The sequence below is a fragment of the Bombus bifarius genome, unplaced genomic scaffold (assembly GCF_011952205.1).
Source record: "Bombus bifarius isolate JDL3187 unplaced genomic scaffold, Bbif_JDL3187 scf7180000007977, whole genome shotgun sequence".
Classification (NCBI taxonomy): domain Eukaryota; kingdom Metazoa; phylum Arthropoda; class Insecta; order Hymenoptera; family Apidae; genus Bombus; species Bombus bifarius.
Window position 1 is genome coordinate 952,597 of NW_022884362.1, and position 20,626 is coordinate 973,222.

At 27.5% G+C, this 20,626-nt stretch overlaps 5 protein-coding genes across 13 annotated transcripts; 3 read left to right on the forward strand and 2 right to left on the reverse strand.

The window, feature by feature from the left end:
* Positions 1-210: 210 nt before the first annotated feature.
* LOC117204103 lies at positions 211-1,674 on the reverse strand. The gene is made up of 5 exons (XM_033441149.1): positions 1,196-1,674; positions 864-1,099; positions 705-768; positions 449-615; positions 211-367 (listed from the first exon to the last, which is right to left on the reverse strand). The coding sequence occupies exons 1-5, from the start codon at positions 1,277-1,279 to the stop codon at positions 253-255; spliced, it is 666 nt and encodes a 221-aa protein (XP_033297040.1). The 5' UTR covers positions 1,280-1,674; the 3' UTR covers positions 211-252.
* A 2,353-nt stretch (positions 1,675-4,027) lies between these two features.
* LOC117204118 (ras-like GTP-binding protein RhoL) lies at positions 4,028-13,767 on the forward strand. Of its 5 annotated transcripts, none has more exons than XM_033441190.1 (7): positions 4,035-4,185; positions 4,274-4,354; positions 10,349-10,515; positions 12,029-12,158; positions 12,305-12,419; positions 12,529-12,646; positions 13,288-13,767. In XM_033441190.1, exons 3-7 carry the CDS (start codon positions 10,497-10,499, stop codon positions 13,485-13,487), a joined length of 582 nt encoding a protein of 193 aa, XP_033297081.1. In that variant the 5' UTR covers positions 4,035-4,185; positions 4,274-4,354; positions 10,349-10,496; the 3' UTR covers positions 13,488-13,767. The 5 variants fall into 5 exon arrangements, with proteins under 5 accessions (XP_033297080.1, XP_033297081.1, XP_033297078.1 ...); XM_033441187.1 differs by having other exon boundaries at positions 4,036-4,185; positions 4,274-4,396; XM_033441189.1 differs by lacking the exon at positions 4,274-4,354 and having other exon boundaries at positions 4,028-4,185.
* Positions 13,768-13,899: 132 nt separating this feature from the next.
* Positions 13,900-15,877, reverse strand: LOC117204119 (nuclear cap-binding protein subunit 2). Of its 4 annotated transcripts, none has more exons than XM_033441191.1 (4): positions 15,603-15,877; positions 15,329-15,382; positions 14,277-14,597; positions 13,900-14,190 (listed from the first exon to the last, which is right to left on the reverse strand). In XM_033441191.1, the coding sequence occupies exons 1-4, from the start codon at positions 15,675-15,677 to the stop codon at positions 14,086-14,088; spliced, it is 555 nt and encodes a 184-aa protein (XP_033297082.1). In that variant the 5' UTR covers positions 15,678-15,877; the 3' UTR covers positions 13,900-14,085. The 4 variants fall into 4 exon arrangements, with proteins under 4 accessions (XP_033297082.1, XP_033297083.1, XP_033297085.1 ...); XM_033441192.1 differs by having other exon boundaries at positions 15,350-15,382; positions 15,603-15,818; XM_033441194.1 differs by lacking the exon at positions 15,329-15,382 and having other exon boundaries at positions 15,603-15,824.
* Positions 15,878-15,961: 84 nt separating this feature from the next.
* LOC117204113 lies at positions 15,962-17,601 on the forward strand. The gene is made up of 2 exons (XM_033441173.1): positions 15,962-17,071; positions 17,147-17,601. The coding sequence occupies exons 1-2, from the start codon at positions 16,354-16,356 to the stop codon at positions 17,536-17,538; spliced, it is 1,110 nt and encodes a 369-aa protein (XP_033297064.1). The 5' UTR covers positions 15,962-16,353; the 3' UTR covers positions 17,539-17,601.
* A 1,101-nt stretch (positions 17,602-18,702) lies between these two features.
* LOC117204117 (small nuclear ribonucleoprotein-associated protein B) lies at positions 18,703-20,626 on the forward strand. Of its 2 annotated transcripts, none has more exons than XM_033441185.1 (3): positions 18,703-19,047; positions 19,776-20,310; positions 20,449-20,626. In XM_033441185.1, the coding sequence occupies exons 1-3, from the start codon at positions 19,045-19,047 to the stop codon at positions 20,562-20,564; spliced, it is 654 nt and encodes a 217-aa protein (XP_033297076.1). In that variant the 5' UTR covers positions 18,703-19,044; the 3' UTR covers positions 20,565-20,626. The 2 variants fall into 2 exon arrangements, with proteins under 2 accessions (XP_033297076.1, XP_033297075.1); XM_033441184.1 differs by lacking the exon at positions 18,703-19,047 and adding an exon at positions 19,249-19,582.

Here is a 20,626-nt window from a genome sequence, read left to right on the forward strand (position 1 = left end):
AAGGTATGGATGGTGAAAATAAATAAATAAATAAAATAAATAATAAATAATAAATACAAATATTAAATGTATTTTACAATTAATAGAAAAATTAACACTTAAGCCGAATATTTAATTTATATTCCTATTTTATATTATTATTCTATTTCAAAATATAGGGTATAATGGTATAAATAAAACAGTTTTAATCTTTATATTAATGTATTTTATTATTGCAGTATAATAGTAATATATATTAACTTATATTAGTAATCACTTGTTTTGAACATTATTAAGTATCATTCTCTTCTGTTTAATTTCATTCTCCAGCTTTCTTAGCATATTTTGAGCACATGTAATTTGTAATAATTTATAAGTATTAATTGTCCTATATATAGCATTTAAGAGATACACAATTATTGAAAATATACCTGAATTGATAATTATAGCAAAAATTAATTGCGCTTACGTTATATTCGTCAAAACGAAATTAACTTTCGATGCTGTTTCAGTTTCTTCAGAGTTTGATATTGTTTCTAGGTTTGATAATTTTTCTGCAAACGTTGGCAATTCGTTATACATTTGTTGATACTGCTTTTGAAATTCTTCAATTTTATCACGTAAATTTTTATTTGTCTATGAAAAGGATACTAATTATTTATTATATATTCACAATTATAGGATACAATATATTTACGATGCAGAATATACATAAATGAACGTACATATTCTGTCTGTGCATGCAGAAAATTGTTTGTATACCTTATGCCTTTAATTCGAAATTTATCGCTGAAAATAAAGAAAACTTCTCATAAAATTATTATTTTTTGTCAATGATTTTTTATTCATTAAAGTAAACAATTTCTTTAGAAAGAAAATCAAACCATTGTTTCGTGAAATATGTTGTTCTTTTTGTTATTAAATCTTTCAATTCTTGTTGTTTAAGATCAATCACATTTGTAGCCTTCGATATTGCTTTTTTAAGACTAGCTTCTTTTTTTTGAAGTTCCAAATATTTCACCTGACCTGCCCAAATGTTCATCGATAAAGTAGATAAATGTGAGTTCCAGTAATATCGATCCTTTTTTTGTTTGCCATTCGTTTCTTCTAACTCAGTGAACTTTCAACGAAAGAATAAAATGTATAGTCAGTTATTAATAAACTCAACTTTATTTCTTACAAATGGAAAATAAAAATGAATGAATAAAACGACTACCTGTTTAATTAGATAATTAATTCGATCTACTTGGTTAGTAAATTCTTCGTAAATATCTTCCATTTTCTTCGAAGATTCAGTCATATTTTGTTATTTTATTAATATAATTTAAGCCTTTCAATCTACTAGATGATCCATCAAATTTTTTGAATTTTTATCTATGCTTATCTGTTGAAAAGATGTTATAGCTACAAAAAGTACGTCTGTCGAGACCTCTATAGAGAAAACATCAAATTACATGCATATCTATATATATGTTTGTATGTATGTAATCGTATGTTATGTATTATATTAAATATTATGTATGTAGACCATATAAACAAATCTCGATATTCGCTAGGGAAAACCGATTGAAAATTGAGTCGTGACTAGTTGCGAAAAATCAACATGGATGACAAGGAAGTCGTCGTTCTACGCATGCGTGATATGTTATAAATATTTCAAACAAAAACAGAGATATTCTACTCATCTCTGTCTGTTTTGCAAGAACGACGGCTTTAGTGACCTTCCATGTTGATCTTTTATGACTAGACCTGACTCAATTTTCGAACGGTTCTCCCTAGCGCGTATCGAGACCTATTTATATGATCGTGAACGAGGTAGAGATAATATCAGAAAGGAAATTTCTTCTTTGATAACACATATGTTAGGTTAAAAATGTTTTTAAATGTTCATAAACATATTTTTAAGACATGGTCTAATCATACTTATATACATAAATATGGGATATGCAAATTATGATTTCCAAATTTTTTTTATCATTTTTAATTTTAAATAATTTATTTATTATAGATATATAACTTTTATCATTAAAAAATAAATAAATAAATAAATATATATATATATATATAGAGAGAGAGAGAGAGAGAGAGCCACTAATACGAATCGAATTGTTATTAATGTTCAAAAGACATCAAATACTATTGAAACGATGCAAATCACGGCATTGTACCAAACTTGTCAAACAATCGGATTACGTTCAGCTGTGCGATTAGTAATTAAAACGTCTGCGTCATCAGACGAATGCTATTTATGAATATGAATCTATGCATCTTTCCAAATATAGGGAACGTGTAATTTAGAATTTTAATTTATGTACGTATTATAAATCGTAAACGATTGATCATTTTCACAACGATATTTTTAACTTCATTTCGGTCGATAGTATGTAATACTTGAAAGATTCTCGACTAAATTCTTCTCTTCTTCCCGTGAAAATCAAATCAAAACTGAAGTATGTATTTTTGTAATCTGTACATGGTAAGGTTTAGTGATATATGAGTAGAATAATCATTTTTTTCAGTTTGTATTTCATTTATGAAATTAGAAAAAATGTTCTTCTATTTAAGTAATATAAAATGGTAAGTAATAAAATGTACAATTTTATATGGTGAAAATTTTAACAAAAATAATAGGAATAACGTCGTTACATAAATAGCGATTTATTTAAGTATTTTGAAGTGATAATTGTATGTGTAAATGAAAGTAATATTATTGTAAATAATTATATTACACTAAATTCACATTAGTTACAATTATCAATCGTTTAAAAATAGTGCTTTTTATTATTAATAATATTTTAAATTATATTTAATTTTATAATAAGAAAAAGAAAGCAATGTTAATAAAGCGATATAAACAACAACGATATTTATTTATCTAAACATGAGAGCAAAATCGATAACGAATAATGACCAAAGGAGTACATTAATTTTATAGTCACTAAAACTCTTCAATTGGGACTCGAAAATCCAGTTTCTCCGATGACGTCTAATCTAATTATTGAATATAACAAGGAAGGTTCCATATTCTCTAAAATTATAAGTCGATAAAAATCACGAATGAAAATCAAAGTTTTTTATTAATTACTAATTAACATTTCATTTCCTCTAATCATAATTTTGTCGTTATTAAGAGATTAAAATTTCTTTAATCAGTCAAAACTGCAGTTGGAAATTAATTATTTACCTATTAAATATCTATAACACGAAAAGCTTTATATTTGTTTGAAAAAACTTTTTTTAAAAATCTTTTATTTAAAGACCGTGAAAATATTACACGAATAAGAATTATATGCGAAAATTGGAATTTTTCATTAGTTACTAATTGATACTGTTAAATAAATTTCAATGATTATTATTCTTGTAACGTCGCATCTTTGATGAAAAGATTCTTTTCTTTTTAAGGCGCTTGAAATTTTACGTAAAATTTATTTCAGCTGTGCAGGTATTCACAATATTAATATTGACAAAGTTAAAATATTGTTAGATTTTTCCAATAATACGCTTTTTCAGAGAGATTTCTTCTTAAAAAATAAGTTTTTTCTTAAAAAATGATAAATATGGAATTAAGCCGATATAAGATGCAATAATTCAAAAAAGAACAATATTGTTCAATTTACTCGACTTGGACCTTCTTACGCAATAATTTATCAATTTATAACATTAGTAAATTGACAGGTTAGAAGTAGTACGTTATAGATTTCTTTTTCACGATCTTACAATCTTGAACAGTGTAACTAGATAACTAGTAATTTGTAAAATTTACTTTTAACGTTCCATTAATTTTATTATCAAACATGTTATTATTATGCAAAAGAATTTATTAATACTAATGGCTCGAAATTTCTAACAGCTGCAACTTATAAAGTTTCGTTAATACTAATAATATTAGCGAAATGACAAGTTACGAGTTATAGGTTATAGATTTCTTTTTATAACTCTACGTCAACTAGGATAACTGTACTTCTGTTATGATAATATAACAATAAAGAAAATTGATTAGAAATGCTAATAACTTGTGAAGTAACATTTCACTAATAATATCAATGGAATAGTGGTAGAGGGCTCTGATTCGATTAAAAAATCGAATTGGAAGCTCGAGGGTTTTGTACTGCATGTTTCTATTTTCCTAAGCGTTGCGTGTAGTGTAATTGACGACGTCTCAGTGAACGTTTACTCGTAAAACGCGTTGGCGGTGTTTCGTAGTCGGTAAGTAGTCGCCGAGTAGTCGTCGCGCAAACTGCATTCATCGAGCTTTTCCGTTATACTCCTTGTAATTTCAGAGAACTTCAATTAGTTTCAGTGTTAAAAACCATACAACAAGAAAGAAATTATTCTTTATCCAATTGAATTCTTATAAAGAAACATGTACCTCAAGGTTGGTCAATTGCAGTTTTTATCAAAATCTTTCTAATTCGAGGTGAGTCATTGATAATACTTTATACACCGATGTTTAACACTGATGATTTAATAGCAATGAGAGACAGGTTGAAATTGCGAAGTTATCAGTAACATCATATTCTTTATTTTAAGAAAGGAATTTTTTAGTAGGAAATTGGTAAATATTGTTTGATATTGTTTTTTTAGAGAAAATTTATTTTAATGGTAGTTTTGGACAAGCGTGTAGAAGAGTGGAACAGGTGCAAGAAAAAAGCCACATTGTAAACCCTCTTCTATCAGTAACAATATTAATATTGTTTTTCACTGTGTGCATTATCAGAGAGCATTCTTATATGTACAGTATACAATTTTTAAATATCTATAAATTTGATAACAAAACAAATAAAATTTTACGAATTACAATTTACATATTTCAATTTATATTCAATCATTCAATAGTCATATTTTGTATAAAATTTAATTAAAAAGAGAGTGATCGATTATCTTAATATTTAATGAATTCTGTTATAAATCATATTTATCAAATATTTTTAATATTATCTATTAACCACAAACTATTAAAGTATTACTATTAAACTACAAGCTATTACTTGTCAATTCACTAATATTATTAGTTAGTACATTATTGTACAGGAAGACTCGGATATTTGAAGACCGATTGTATGTATACATACGTATGTATACATACATATATGTTCAAGTAGAAAATAGGATAAATAGGATTTATTCTGTTTTAGTTTTTTTATAATTTTTATTTAACTTATCGTAACATAATACATAAACAAGATAATAGATCATTTCTTGGGAATTTAATTAATTTCTTTGATTTTTATTTGGCGTAATCATGTAATTGGAATTTCCTATGTGCGATGTGGCGTGTGATCACATTTGATCGCGTAACTGATAATGTTATCGCTCGTTATCAGCATGAGAAATCGACACACTTACCACTTTCGTTTCTATCGTATATTGGCGAAATATTAAATATTAAATATGTGTATAATTGTATGATAATTAAATGTATATATTGTAAGTTATTGTTTCCCCGATGAGGTTACAGGGCTCACGTTATCTTATCTCACACACTATATCAAAAACCATCTTTTTTACATTAACTTAACAACTAACTTACACCTATGGTATTATTGTCTAACTACTTACATTTATCTACACACATGTACAGATTGAGTCCTCCCGTCACATTCTACTCCTGTATGCGTGTACTGAGTATATAATTGTATAATAATTAAATATATTAAACATACAATTGACAATATCGTATATTGAATACAAAATTGTGTATAAATAGCGTGTATAAATAGTCTTTTCAATAAAAGAAACAACACACTTTAATATAGTGTATTGCAAATTTCGAACTTATACCAAGTGATTGTTAGTGGTCATGGGAACAAGTTCATTATGTATTTATAGATTTAAAACAAATTTCATGCTCAGGGCTCACTTCATAGGATTCAATATAATGGTTTAATGATTGTATTTGTCAGGTGTGAATCTTCACAAGGTGGATTCGAACCGCGAATCAAGTATTTGCAAGTTTCGAAAATCTATTTCTAACTACTTGGACGTTTCAACGTATCTGATTAATCACTTGCAGATAACAATCGAGTAACAATCGGCATTATCGTTTCAGTGAATTCTTTTAGCAAACTTAAAAAATTAATTTTGCTAGAATTATAGGTGATAAACGGGATTGCTATAAATTTCATTTAAATGGCTGCACTTGTATGTAACTATTTCAGAACGATTGCCGAGAAAACTGATTTTAAGGGAATAGAGAATTTCTGATAGGTTGCCCGTAAAGTTTCAAATTTCTATTCTAGCAAATTATGTTCGATTCTATTTGAGATTGCCCTTTTTCTTTGCCAAAGCATTCGTGAAAGATTCGAATCTATGTTAGACGATGTTTAAACGTTCAAACTTGAGTGCATCATTAATTGCGAGCAATTTGTAGGAAGGCAGGTTTCATGCGATTACTTTATTATGCGAACTATACATATTCACGAGAATACGTAGTACGAAACAGGATGAGAAATGATAATCTACCAGGAAATGACACTATTTCATTTTGCTACAGGAAAAACAACAATTTCAAGTTCTTAGAAAAACCATTACAGTTTTTATGATAACTGATTAAACGATTAACGACGTAATAATGAAATTAAAATTAGAAATTTTTGGTTTAGAAACGTGAAATAATGGAAAATATTTTCTAGATAAAAGTCTATCTTCAATTGGAATGAGGTTGTAAAGATAACTACTCAATGTACGTGATAATTAGAATGTCGACCAAGTCACGTAAAAAACGATGTTTTGTAGTTTTTAATTATGTGCTCTTGAAGGCCTAACGCGAACACGCAGGTTCATGAACAGATTATGTCATCACTACCATATTTGCGTGTCTGCAACCTATTTACATACATAAAAAGTCTTACCTCATTGTGTGAGAGAAAGGTAAATATTGCGAATCTTTGAAACACATTTTATTATTATATATCTATACATAGATACACGTATATGCATACAAAAAGAACAAGAAACATTTTACATAATTCTAATTCTATATATCGGGCATTAGAGAAATAAATTTTTAAGTTTAAATAATTATTCAAATAAAATTTTGATTTCATTTGTTATTTGCTTAGTTAATTTATCTCAATTTATCCTGCTTTATCTTAAGTAAGATAGTTTTTGAGTAATAATGTATTTCTTAACTTCCGCATTATGCGATTCGATGAAATGTTTCAGTTGAAATGAAATGAAATGTTTCCAAGGCAAATATTTCATTGTAAATGTATTTCTTATGCACGAAAAACATTTGTCTCTTATCTTCTATCTTCTATTATTATTTGAAATAATCTAATATTTCTTGAGTAAATTATTTGAAACCAATCTATTTCTCAAATGAAATGTTGGAAATAATTTGCAAATAACTTTATTGTCAAACAAATTTCTTTGTCACTTTATTTGGTCTAATTATTTGACTTGCTCGTTTATTATGTTCATTTCAAGTAAAAACTGTTCAATCCTGCATTCAAACATCTTCATGTGATTACATATGTGCATTTGCATATTGTATTTATGTAGAACGGCTATAAAAAGCATGTATTTTTCAATGAAACATTTCACTACCAAATTACACGCACGCACACGCATATATGAAGTCATATGAAAATACATACTACTACATGATGTGCAATTTAATATATTTAGACCTAATTAATCAGTATATAGTAAATGCTACAATAAATATAACAATGCACAAATGCTTTTTGTAGCCACTGTGTATGAAAATCAAAAGTGTGTTTACATGTATATAGGGAAATATCTCGTTACTTTGTCCACTTTCAAATATATAGTGTTTTGTTTCTTTTTTGAATTGTATTCAATATACATACTTTACTGGTTTGAAAGAAAACAGAAAGAGTTGCCAGAAACTTGTATCTCTTATGTTGCATTGTCTAATTTATTTCATTCCTCTTTGTCAGTAAAAATTATATTAAAATAAATTCACGTTAGAATATCTTTGTGTTTTTCTAAAATGCGGTGAAACATAATCTACTGTTTAAAGTGAAACATTGCATTATAACGTAAATGTTCTTGCTTATAGCTCATAGATTACGACATAGAGTTGCTCTTTATGGATACATTGCCGCACTATAGGCACCTAGGCACAGTGATGAAAACAAGTATTGTTCGCACAGATCAGCTTGATGAAGACAAGTCGAAAATGTAGAACCAAATTGTTTCATAGGGTGCTCGTTTTCTTTCGTTTCTGAGAAAAATTCGTTTCTGAGAAAATGAAATTTGAAAATTGATCAAGTACGCGTGTGCCAGGCTTATTCTTCTAAAAATGTTCTACATTTTTCACTTATTTCCGCGTGTGGAATAACCTGCTGCTGTGCTATCCAACTCGTGCCCTGTTGGTAATTAGACCAATTCACATATGCTAGGCAAATTTTCAAATTCGATTTCCTCGAAAACAAGGCCTCAAATGAAAAGAATTTATTCTGCTACACACTTTTAAGGTGCTTGTTAAAGATCAGAATTGGACATTTACTTGAGTTCTTTCGAATAAATATTTCTTTACAACAATTATCAGGATAAATTCAGGCAAATTTTAGAGAAAAATTTTATATAAATATTTTATTTACATACTCATAACAAATTGTCCCCTCTATTTATTCGAATAATTCGTTATTATTTATTTGAATAATGATTGCAAAATTATTCGAATAATAATTAGTTGTTCCCGTTTCTTAATTTTGTAAGAGTATCCTTATACGATTTTTTACGATTAATTTATCAATGAGCGATTGATCTTTACTTTATGATCTCGGCTTTCGAGAGAGATAATTGTTAAATACAATATAATAACAATTGGACAATAAAACGTGAAAACATATTTTACATAGTTCGGTATAGTTCACATATTTTTACTTGGTTCATTTGTGATAGAAATCCAGATAAATAAATTTCAATAGAAATAATTTCTTATTCAATGGAATATTTAACATTACGATTAACGACGAACATAGCCTTATTCTTTATTTTTACCCATTATCCGAATTAATATTACTGAAACAAAATTTTGCACAATTCTGTTAAAGATTATACTACAGGATTTCCAAAATTAACGACAAGTTCGAATGCGGAAGGAAGGGCGTGGTTATATGGAATTATTTCATGCGTCGTATGTTGGAGGCACACCCTCGATCTACCTACGCGTACTACCCACCTTTTTGTCTCACTGTAATTTTCTCATATTTCGCATATTATCGACCTGTTCTTCTCTTACGTCGTATAAACATAACCACCGTACAGATTTTATTCTTTTTTACCATTTAAAGCGCATAATAATTTATCATTAGAACAATCAATTTCTAGTATATGCTTAAATATACTATAATTTACTTTATATTTATATTTTTATACTTTATATTTAATTTATAATTCACAAATATCGAGGAGAAAAATTCTCAAACTGTTGGAGTTGATACATCTATCTTTCTTTATATTTTTTATTTTTCTAAAGTAGGTTCTTAACAATTTTGTATTTCCTTGTATTTTCTAAGAACTTGTGAAAGATTCGATAATTTTACATTTTTAACCTTTTCGATTTTACGTAACGTAACATTGTACTTTGATAGATTATTATATAAAGTACACGATAGAAATTGGTGACGGTTTCCCACTTTCTCTGTGAAAGATGTAAAGTACTGATATAACTAAGAGGAAAGTGTGATGATCTCAGTTTCATAGGGTCGAGTGGTTTCACAAATTAGGAAACATAATTCCATCGTTTCAATTTAAACAATTATTCATCGTCGTGTTACAATGAATCAGACGGAAAGTATTCTGTGGTTACCATTTCAACCGCATTGATATCAACGCTGATTAAAATTACTTTGAAATGTCATTATAGTATCCAACGTAGGTACTATGACCTTAGAGAAAGTCTTTCTTTTATTTTACAAGCTTGTATTTTAACTTCATAAAAGATATAGAAACCAAAATCACTCAAGACTCGAAGGGCAAATGGAGGGGAGGTATCAATAAATAATAATACAATAATATTTCGACTAAATAATAGTTCGCAAAAAATCAAAATAGATTTAAAATTAATTGAAAATTAGGAACATCTATGTATATAAATATATCTACCTGTTATTTTTCATATTTCATCAAATATAATATTTGATTGAAATTATTAATGGCAAAAAACTATGAATTAAAAGAAGAACAAAAGAGGATAGATTTCATTTATTTTGCGAAATTAATGTAAATTAATGTAAAGAATCCTTAATTTTGTTAGTGTATAGCGTATTAAAAGAACATTTATAACGTTTAAGTGGAAATATGTACTTTTACTTAATTATACATCTCAGATCAATGTACGCATATCATTAAGCTTTATTGATATGAATTATCAATTTCTTTCATTTTTCTACAGCTGAATAATGTGGCGGATAATGGAATTGGCCGGATGACAAAAGATAACTTGCAACGTTGACTACTGATAAAAACGGCCCCAAATTAAGCGGCAAGTCGACAACGAAATTGTAGTAGACTCACAGGGATTGAATTTATTTCTGTACGCGATGTGCAATAACAATAAGGGTAACTAACAAACAGAACATCCTATTTAAATCTATAAAACGATTTTTTATATTGCAGACATTTAATTTAATTCGGTTTAAGAAAACTAAAAACTTATGGAGAATTCAAATATTTTCAAATATTACGTGAGTGAAGATTGAAAATACGTATGTACATATTAATATAACTATCAACAGGCGGTAAGAAAAATTATGACAATGGAAAAAATGCTCGTTCCTAACTCTTTTTTAGTAAAAAGATAAACTGTATTTTGATGCATTTTTTTAATTAGAAGTTAGAAGTAAAAAATGTAGAACAAAATTTTTTCATTTAAGACTTCGTTTTCAAGAAAGTAAAATTTAAACGTTTTTAATCTATTATTATGTAGCCTAATTTTAAATTTATTTAATTGACCAAAGAAGGGACAAAACATCAATTGAAATACATTATTTACCATATAATAATTGACATTACATATTTAAAACATTTTTCTTAAAAATTATTATTCGAAATAAATGATATCTTAAAATTTTGAATTAGACCAATTAAAGGATTAATTTAAATGAAACTACTTTATTGAGAAAAAAATATGTAACTAAATAATTTGTTAGAACAAAAAGAATTAAGATGGGGACATATAGAACGGAAAGAAAAGGAATGACATTGATGATTCAAGATATACAGTAGCAAAGGCATGCACTTCGAAAACGCACGAACACAGCATATCTGATTCAGACGATGACTTATAGAGGACGAACCGCGGATATAGATACTTAAGTCATATGATATACAGAAGATAATAAATTTCAACAACTTTGTAAAGAAAAATATTACTTTCGATTTTCAATAACGATATATTTCTTTACTTATATTTCACGAGACTTTAATTTATCTACTATTTATATAAAAAATCAAATTCTAGCACAAAAAATATACTACGTAAAACTAAATTAGTAAATATGTATACATATTTTATCGTATACCGTACAGTTATTTATTTATAGAATAATGCAAATTAATAAATTTTTCAATGTAATCCGCATTTATAATAAATAAAAATTATAAAAAAATGTATTTTCTATTCAAGATAAGATTATATTTTGAATGTCATCAATCTTGAGTATTATACATTAACAATACATGTCATATTTGTTCAATTTTTTCATTATTATAGCAAAATGATAAAAGTGTACTACCTTTCGGTTCCAATTAATATGCGATACAGCAAGCAACGACAAGGATAGCCTTGGTATATGGTCGCCGGATGTGTTGGTTACCTTTCCAACAAAAACGGCATCAAAATTACAAACTAATTTTTTTTAATTCTGTTTTCTAATATTTCTATCAGAGTAAAAATTTAATTTCTTTATATTTAATTTGATCAACTGCATATTTTTTACGTTTAATGTGATAAAAATGATTGAAAATTGAACAAAACAAAATGAAAAGTGGAAAAGGATCTATTAATTTTTAAAAAAATTCAATATAACTATATTCTATATAATATAGATAAAATTGTCTTTTTATTTTTCAGAAAATAAAAATACAGTCTCCAGACATAGGCCAATCAAAGTCACAACAATTGGAGATGGTACTGTAGGCAAAACATGTATGCTTATTACATATACAACAAATGAATTCCCTTCAGAATATGTGCCTACTGTGTAAGTATTAAGTTTTTAATACTTACTTGACTTAAGTATTGGGTTTCTAAATAAGTATACCTTTATATTAAAAAATTTAATAACAAAATGAAAAATTGATCCCATACTTATTTTAAGATAGAAGATGATATTTATAATGGTTTTAGCTTCGATAACTATGCAGGCGCAATATGTGTAGATGGACAAGAATTTGATATGACTTTATGGGATACTGCTGGTCAGGAAGATTATGAACGAATCAGACCTTTATCTTACCCAAATGTGAGCGAATCTTTCAACTAATTATTTATTTTATCAATATTCCCTATATACTAATTATTTTTGCTGAACATTTGTGTTATAACAATTTACTATTTCATTTCATTTTCAGACTGATTGCTTCTTGATCTGCTTTTCAGTAAATTCTCGCACTTCTTATGAAAATGTTGCAATCAAATGGCATCCAGAAATTAAACATCACTGTCCAAATACACCTATAGTGCTTGTTGGTAAATATCTTAATCATTACTAATTTATATGAAAAAGGTCTTATCTTACTTTATATCATATATTATATTTATATTTTATATTTCTTAATAGGTTTCATACCATATAAGGCTTTTGATAATTAGAAGGATAAATTTTCCATTATGCAGACAAATATATTTTTGAGATCAACATATCAATCATTTAGCGTGAATGTCCTTTCCTTTAGAGCTGCTTAAAACTCTTTTTCACACAAAATATGTTGCAAGATTAGATAATTCACAAACTCTATCATTTATATTTTAAACTCTAATATATGTACTAGAATTAAGGCTAAATTAAATTTTTTAATTAAATTTTTTTATACTTAATAGTACTGTGAACAGCACTGTTTGAGGCTTTCGAGTAAAAGACATGTTCAATTTCATTTCTATTGCAGCAAACTTCTTCACGAGGTCTAATGACACACTGAAACAGTTTCAGCATCGTTATATTCTCTGTATAAGCTAGCTGCAATACTGCTGAAACGTTGGAAAGAAATTCCAATTAGACATGGCCTTTACATGAAAGTCTCAAACAGTGTTATTCACAACAGCGTTAAGCACCAGAATCCGTGCCATGAAAGGCAAAAGTCTCCTAAACTCATTTTTTATTTTACTAATAGGTACAAAAGGGGATCTTAGAAATCAAGAAAATGTGGATACAATTACTTTCAAAGAATGCAAAAAAATGAAAAAGAAAGTAAAAGCTTATAAATATGTCGAATGTTCTGCTTTGAAATGTGAAAACTTAGAGGAAGTTTTCACTGAAGCGATTCGAGCAGTACTGAAAAAACCATCAAGCAAACTTTGTTGTTCATTTTGAAGCTTAACTTATAAAATAATATTTATAATTAATTAATAGGAAATATTGATTTATAGTAATATTAATGGATAAAAATATTAACTGTAAGATCTTTGGACCCTACAGTTTTCCTACATTTCCTCCAACATTCAAAATTTAATAAAACGATTATAAATAATACCAAACAACAAATAATTCATATTTTGTAAATATATTAATGCTGATTACAGAATCAAGTAGACTTCATTGTACATCTGTATCATAGAATACCATTAATAAAAAGGAATTTATTTCATCGATATTATTAAACAGTCCTTTGAATGAAATGAAAATGAGTTTTTTTTTGTGGACTATTTCTTATTAAAACATCCTTTTTTCTTTATCATCTAACGGTAACAAATTGGAATAGAAATAAAATTTCCACTATATTACGTATAATTTTTAAAAAATAATTTTTACTTATGTTTCATAGTTGTCCTTATTTACTATGTATGTACATTTGTTATAGTTACTATTTTATATATCATGTTATTCATCCTTAAATGCGATTAATTAAATACTAATAATTTTCTTATACATACAAAATTTAAAATTAAGAAGCAGTCATATTCATACAATTTTAACGTCCAAAAGCTCCATCAGAAAGTGGAGTTACTTTTTGTTGTATTATTTTACCATAGCCTCCTCTTCCACTATCAAAGTCTGATCTGTATTCATCTCTTACCTATAATAATATAATTTATTATATTGATAAATTTTAATGCGCTATAATTCTATAATTATATTATTATAGAAAATAAAGGTACACACTTGTCCTCCAGTTTTGCCTCTTCCATATTGCCTGCCTTCAATAAAACCAGCATCCCAATCTGTTCTAATAATTCTATCATCTAAGCGAGTACCATTAATATATCGCATACAGTTTTCAGCGTCAGCCCTTTGATAATACTCAACGAAACAAAAACCACAAGGTGTTTTTTTATATTTATCCAATCCCATGATAATTCTTCTAATATCACCACATTTTGAAAATAGTTCATATATTTGTTCCTCTGTAGTATAAAACGATAAATTTCCAACATATAAAGTTGTCGAAATTCTTAAGAGCCTATCCTGCTCAGCTCTTGAACCCTGCAAACATAAATTATTATTAAAGAGAAATTAATACTAATAAATCGTTTATTGTTATTATGATCACAATTAACATTTTTGCTATTGCTTTATGTAATTTTTGTGCCTAATATTACTATTATTATATAAATGTTCTAGGGGAAAATCAAATAACTTTACCATTATGTTAGGTAATTTAATCTAAATCAAAAGGGTCATACATACTATGGGTCTAGATTCATATGTTTTTGAGATAATCATTGCTTACTTTACTCAAGTAGCACACAAAATGGGAGTTGAAAGTAAATAACAGACTGTTTAACACATTCTACGTAGAAGAATTTCTATGGTTCCTACATTCTATATCGAAAAAAATTGGAAACAATTTTATCACTTTGGTTTGAAAAATATCGAAAGAAATATAACGTTGACACATGTACTGATATCATTACAGAAGTGTTTCCTTCTCCTTGATACTCAATGTAATTCTATATTTCAAATTGTTCATTTCAATTCGGCGATTTAATTTCTATTTACAATGCCTCTTATATTTTTAAATGTAAACTATGCAGATATCTAGATTTTGTTCACTTTGAACTCCTTCTTTAACATATACAAGGTAAAAAAGAAAGAAACAGTAAGAAATACATAAAAAATAAAAAACTATTGCTCTATTCCAATTACGTATATGTGGAGTCTATTTTTTCAAATAAATCAAAATCCAGTAGAGCAGGATCCATAGTGTGTATGACCTTTTTGATTTCCAAACATACTGATGAAGTTATTCCATTTCCTCTTGGGACACCCTGTATGGCAAAATAGATGTAAAGCATTACAATTTGAAATAAATAATATTATAAATATAAGATACTATAGTAATCAATGACAAGAAATACAAATATTATAGTGAATAATTAAAGAATAAACGAATTTAAATCTCATGTAGTTTATATCTTGTGGTATTAAAATTTTCTCTTTATGAAATATTAAAATTAAAATATTTGAAGAATATGTTATAAAACTAACCTTAAAATGTTGATCGCGATATGAACTTAATTCAACGGAAGGCGAAGTTGATGGATTTAATTTTATTGTGGCCATTTTAAATTGTTATGAAACTATTTTCTTTAGTAATCTTATCACACTTAGAAATGTGAAGGCACGTAATCTCTCGACATTCAATTTTATTTAACCACACAAGGCATCATTAAACAGTCTCGAAGCAACAAAACTGTCGCCATCTATCCCCATGTAAATAATTCAATATATCGAAAATTATTTGATATTTTAAATTGTCTAATTAAAATTTAACATTAATGTTTTCAATATAATTCATAGTATCTTTACATAGGAAGCAAATCATAACAATTTCATAATCAAAAACTAAATTTATAAGCGCATTTATATATGTTTTAAAAAAGTAAATGTATTTAGTAAAAGAGGTACAATTCAAAACTAAGTTTGGTATCATTAAATTTTGATTGCAAATTTATGATCATGTAAATATAAAATATGCATACCAATTTACAAATTCTACTAAATAATGTTTTTTGATAAACCATAATATGGTGCTAACCCTTTGTTAAGTCAAATATTTGTGACATAAATACCATGATTATGGCTTTCACATATCGCGAAAATACACACGAAGAATTATGAATTACAAATTTCCCTGAATAAACTCGATTGAATTACAAAAATTAAAATATATTAAAGAACGATAAATATATTTTTTTAAATATTTGAATTTTTTGGAAAATATTTACACGATTTTGAAATGAGTGGTAAATTACAAGCTTCTGCTAGTTCACATGAAATTGCAGTTTCTAGTTCATCAAAGGCCAGTGTTATTTCTAATCCTAAAGCTAACAATAAATGCTTTGAATTGTTCTTAAGTTGCTTTAGAATTAATTCCAAAAAGGAGTCCTTAGAAGACATTGTAAATAGTAATGCCAAAGAATATGATTATATTGTAGAGAAACTTATAGTAAAACGCGTACCTTTCATTTTCTTTTCTATGTCAGAGAACGCTTTAAAGAACAAAATTAATCCTGAAAGTAAAAGTAATTCTATTAAAGATGGCCTGCAATTGCAAACAAGATCAAATAGTACACATTCAGCTGTGTCAGAAACCCAATCGTTATTATATTATTCTAATAGATTTGATCCAAATATGATATCCTTACAAACTTCTAATAAATGTTTATACTTTGATAAAAATACATTTACGTTGAATGAGAGAAATAAAAAACATACATTATCCAATGATTACCATACTAGAATAACTGAATTGATGAATACTATGAGTAGTTTACATCCAGATTTGAAAGAACATGAAAGACCACCAAAAGATTGTTGTTCTTTAAATATGCCAAAAAACAAAAGTGTTATGTCTGCAAAAATGTCTCTTAAGGGATTAAGAAATAACATACCTCAGGAGCAAGAGATATTTAAATCACAATCTTTTATTCAAGAAGCATTTCTAAAGAAAAAAGGTTTGTAGTTTCTTTTAATAACTTTGAAAAACTTAATAATTTTATTTATTTTATTTAAATTTTGTATTCTTTCAGAGTTTAGGAATGTAGATGAAATTAAATCAAAAAATGATCAAAAAATTTATAGTTTGAATCAAATGGAATATATGAATTTGGATAATCTTCAAGCTAATTCTTCTAAAATTAAAAAGTCTAGTATCCAATCTGTTCATAAAGTTTCTTGTAACTCAGCAAATTTTGTGCAACCAATTATTGATATGAATCAAATGAATATAGAAAACAAAACAAATAATAGACGATTGCAATATAATCACCAATCTTCGATAAAGCAATCTAAAACATTATCTGAGAACATTGTAAACACTGATCCTTCAAGTACAGTATTAAGGTGGAATATCATTATAAAGCATTGTAAGTCAAAAACATATTCTTCCAAAAAAATGAGAAAATATTTCAATATAAGCTAGCAGATTCAAATATGTGTACAATAAAATCAAAATTAATTTTTTGGTGTGATCAAACAATAAATTCAGCAAAATTTTTAATTTTTTATGTATATTATATAATGAAAATTGATGTTTTCTTTAAAACAATATCAAAAATATAATAAATTAAAATCTGATAAAAATAAATATTTTCTAATAAATATCTTTAAAAACTATACATTGTTTTTAAATTTTATATGAATTTAATGCTTTCTTTTTAGTTTTAATAAATTTTATATTTAAGTTGCATGATTCATTTTAAATTACATTACTACAATTACAAAACTATGTCATTAATTATCATATATGTAAGTTTAAAGCAATTTTCAATGCTGCCATAAAGTATGTATTAATCAGTATGCAGTGTATGTGCATGCGCGCGTGCGTGTGTGTGTATGTGTATAAAAAACACTTAAATAGTTAGTCCAAATATGTTTAATTTTTCGAAATAGTAGGATATTTAATCCAAATTTTTAGATTTATAAATCGATATAAACTTCATAGATAAATAAATTTATAGAACAACTGAAGATTTGGAAAGTAAAATAAGATAAATATAAAAGTTCATAATTGTTTATTATAATATTAATATTTATTATGTATACATTATTTAATGTAACATCATAGCTTTATTGGTAAATAAAAATATTTTTCATATTTTTTGATATTTTAATTTTGATATTTTGTTTAATAATCGCAGTATTTTATAGAGATTCAGTTAATAATTGGAATTGCAATTATATAAAATATGTTTTTTCAAAATAGAACATAATTATACATAGACAATAAAAAAACAATAAATATATTTTTAACTCCATTAAAATAAATAATTTTTCTAATTTTTAAAAATATAAATAAAACCTAACCAAATACTTCTTATCTTTGTACAGTTCTTGTGAATTGTATCTGATTATATGTTACATTATTTTTTATTATATATACTTATCTTCCAAAGTGATTTTAAATATATGTGTTATGAAAGAAGAAATTTCCTCTCTGATGTTATCTCTACCTTGTTCACGATCATATAAACTGATCTCGGTACTCCCTAGGGAAATTTGTTCGAAAATTGAATCGTGACTGGTTGGGAGAAATCAACATGGAAGACAACAAAATTTGCGTCCTTGTGAAACAAACAGAGATGAGTAGAGTGTCTCTGTCTCTGTCTGAGACATTCATAGCATGTCACGCATGGGCAGAATGAGAATCTTCCATGTTGATTTTTCGCAACTAATCAGGACTCAATTTTTGGATAGTTTTCTTGTTTCGATTTATGAGTATAGAAACCTACTTATATGATCATACATTAAACGCATTAAACTCTACGATAGCATCATCTGCTTATATAAAAAGGTTATGTTGTTAGAATAAACAACTTCACCTGATGTAACCGGATAGTAGCCGGCTAACATAGGTACATAGTTATAAAATAGCTAAAAGACGATAATTTGTTCCTAATTTTGTTTGGTGTTGATAAAGGCAGACAAAATGGTAAGTGAAAGAAAGATAAACTTTTCCTCCGGGTACCCAATTTTTTCAACCCGGAGGGGATCAAAAATTATTGACTTTTTTGCAATCATATAGTTTTCGACGTGTAGAATTCGAAAATACAAGTTTTATGGCGAAGAATCCACCGGTTCAAGAGTTATAACAATATAAAACTGAGCAATTTTTAAATATCTTACACGTTACTTTAATGCCATATTGCTTTTATCCATCATCTGATTGGTCCACACAGATGAACTGAACTTCGCCGAAAAGTTTGTATACTAAGCATAGCCGGCCGCCTTACGGTGGCCGGAGAGTAAAGGATATTTCAAAGTGATCCCTAACTTAACCCAATATTCACGATTCAATATTCAAGATTCCTAAAGTTAAAACTGGCATCATTAAACTCTATTCGATAAGTACTTTCAGTAAATATAGGACTCGACCAAAAAAATTGGATACCCAGTGAAAAATAATAAATATATATACCTTTTAAAAGTGTTTGAAAATAGTGGTAACATAACCTTATCACATTATGGTAAATGTTAAACAAAAAGAAATCATAAATATTTTTTTTATAAATTATTTTTTATGAGTAATTAAACTATTGCAATATAAAGGAAAATATGATTTTTTAAAGTTGTATATTTTTTAAGTCGGATATTTTCGTTAAAACTGAGTATTCGCCTTGTACATATTTAACTGTAAAAGTTAAAACAATTTTTTTTCAGACGATTGGTAAAAATAATAAGATGCTGCAGCATATCAATTACAGAGTCAGAATTATTTTGCAAGACTCAAGGACATTCATAGGCACATTTAAAGCCTTCGATAAACATATGAACCTTATACTTGGTGATTGTGAAGAGTTTCGTAAGATTAAACCAAAAAATACAAAGCAACCTGAGAGAGAAGATAAACGGGTATTGGGCTTTGTACTCTTAAGAGGAGAAAACATTGTTTCTCTGACTGTGGAAGGTCCTCCACCTCCAGAAGAAGGATTACCCAGAGTACCAATTCCTGGGGCAGCACCTGGACCTGGAATGGGTCGTGCTGCGGGGCGTGGCATGCCTGCTAATGTTGCTGGAGTACCTGCTGGTTTACAAGGTCCTGTTAGAGGTGTCGGAGGTCCTTCACAACAAATAATGACACCAGGAGGTAGAGGTCAAGTTTCTGCTCCACCGCAGATGCATCCAGGTGGTCCTCCACGTATGCCAGTTGGAGGTCCTCCACCTGGAATGATGGGTCCACCACCAGGCATGATGGGTGGGTGATATTTTACAGATTTTAGTTGTCTTCTTTTAAACTGTTAGTAGAGATTCGCAACAACTTTATGAAATCTAAGAGTTGTTTTGATTTTAAATTATTAGTGTTAAAGTTTGAAATTTGGTTGCTTGGTTATAGGAATGCCACCAGGAATGCCACCCATGGGACGTGGAGGTCCACCAATGGGACCACCAGGAATGAGAGGTCCACCTCCAGGTATGATGCGTGGTGGACCACCCCCTCGTCCATATTAGTACTTTTTAACATAATACAATATTGTAACTGGTGATAATAAAGGTCTCTTTTATAATGTTAA

Excerpts from the sequence above, each read along its gene's own strand:
- LOC117204103 (XM_033441149.1), bottom strand. The coding sequence starts at position 1,279 with ATGACTGAATCTTCGAAGAAAATGGAAGATATTTACGAAGAATTTACT. Across the intron at positions 616-704 it reads TGCATGCACAGACAGAATAT|ACAAATAAAAATTTACGTGA; the intron begins GTACGTTCATTT and ends TCCTTTTCATAG. Across the intron at positions 368-448 it reads TTCGTTTTGACGAATATAAC|GACAATTAATACTTATAAAT; the intron begins GTAAGCGCAATT and ends TGCTATATATAG.
- LOC117204117 (XM_033441185.1), top strand. Across the intron at positions 20,311-20,448 it reads TCCACCACCAGGCATGATGG|GAATGCCACCAGGAATGCCA; the intron begins GTGGGTGATATT and ends GCTTGGTTATAG.
- LOC117204119 (XM_033441191.1), bottom strand. The coding sequence starts at position 15,677 with ATGGCCACAATAAAATTAAATCCATCAACTTCGCCTTCCGTTGAATTA. Across the intron at positions 14,598-15,328 it reads TATGTTTGGAAATCAAAAAG|GGTTCAAGAGCTGAGCAGGA; the intron begins GTCATACACACT and ends TTATGTTTGCAG. Across the intron at positions 14,191-14,276 it reads GAGGCAAAACTGGAGGACAA|GTAAGAGATGAATACAGATC; the intron begins GTGTGTACCTTT and ends ATATTATTATAG.
- LOC117204118 (XM_033441189.1), top strand. Across the intron at positions 12,159-12,304 it reads TCAGAATATGTGCCTACTGT|CTTCGATAACTATGCAGGCG; the intron begins GTAAGTATTAAG and ends TAATGGTTTTAG. Across the intron at positions 12,647-13,287 it reads TACACCTATAGTGCTTGTTG|GTACAAAAGGGGATCTTAGA; the intron begins GTAAATATCTTA and ends TTTTACTAATAG.
- LOC117204113 (XM_033441173.1), top strand. The coding sequence starts at position 16,354 with ATGAGTGGTAAATTACAAGCTTCTGCTAGTTCACATGAAATTGCAGTT. Across the intron at positions 17,072-17,146 it reads AGCATTTCTAAAGAAAAAAG|AGTTTAGGAATGTAGATGAA; the intron begins GTTTGTAGTTTC and ends GTATTCTTTCAG.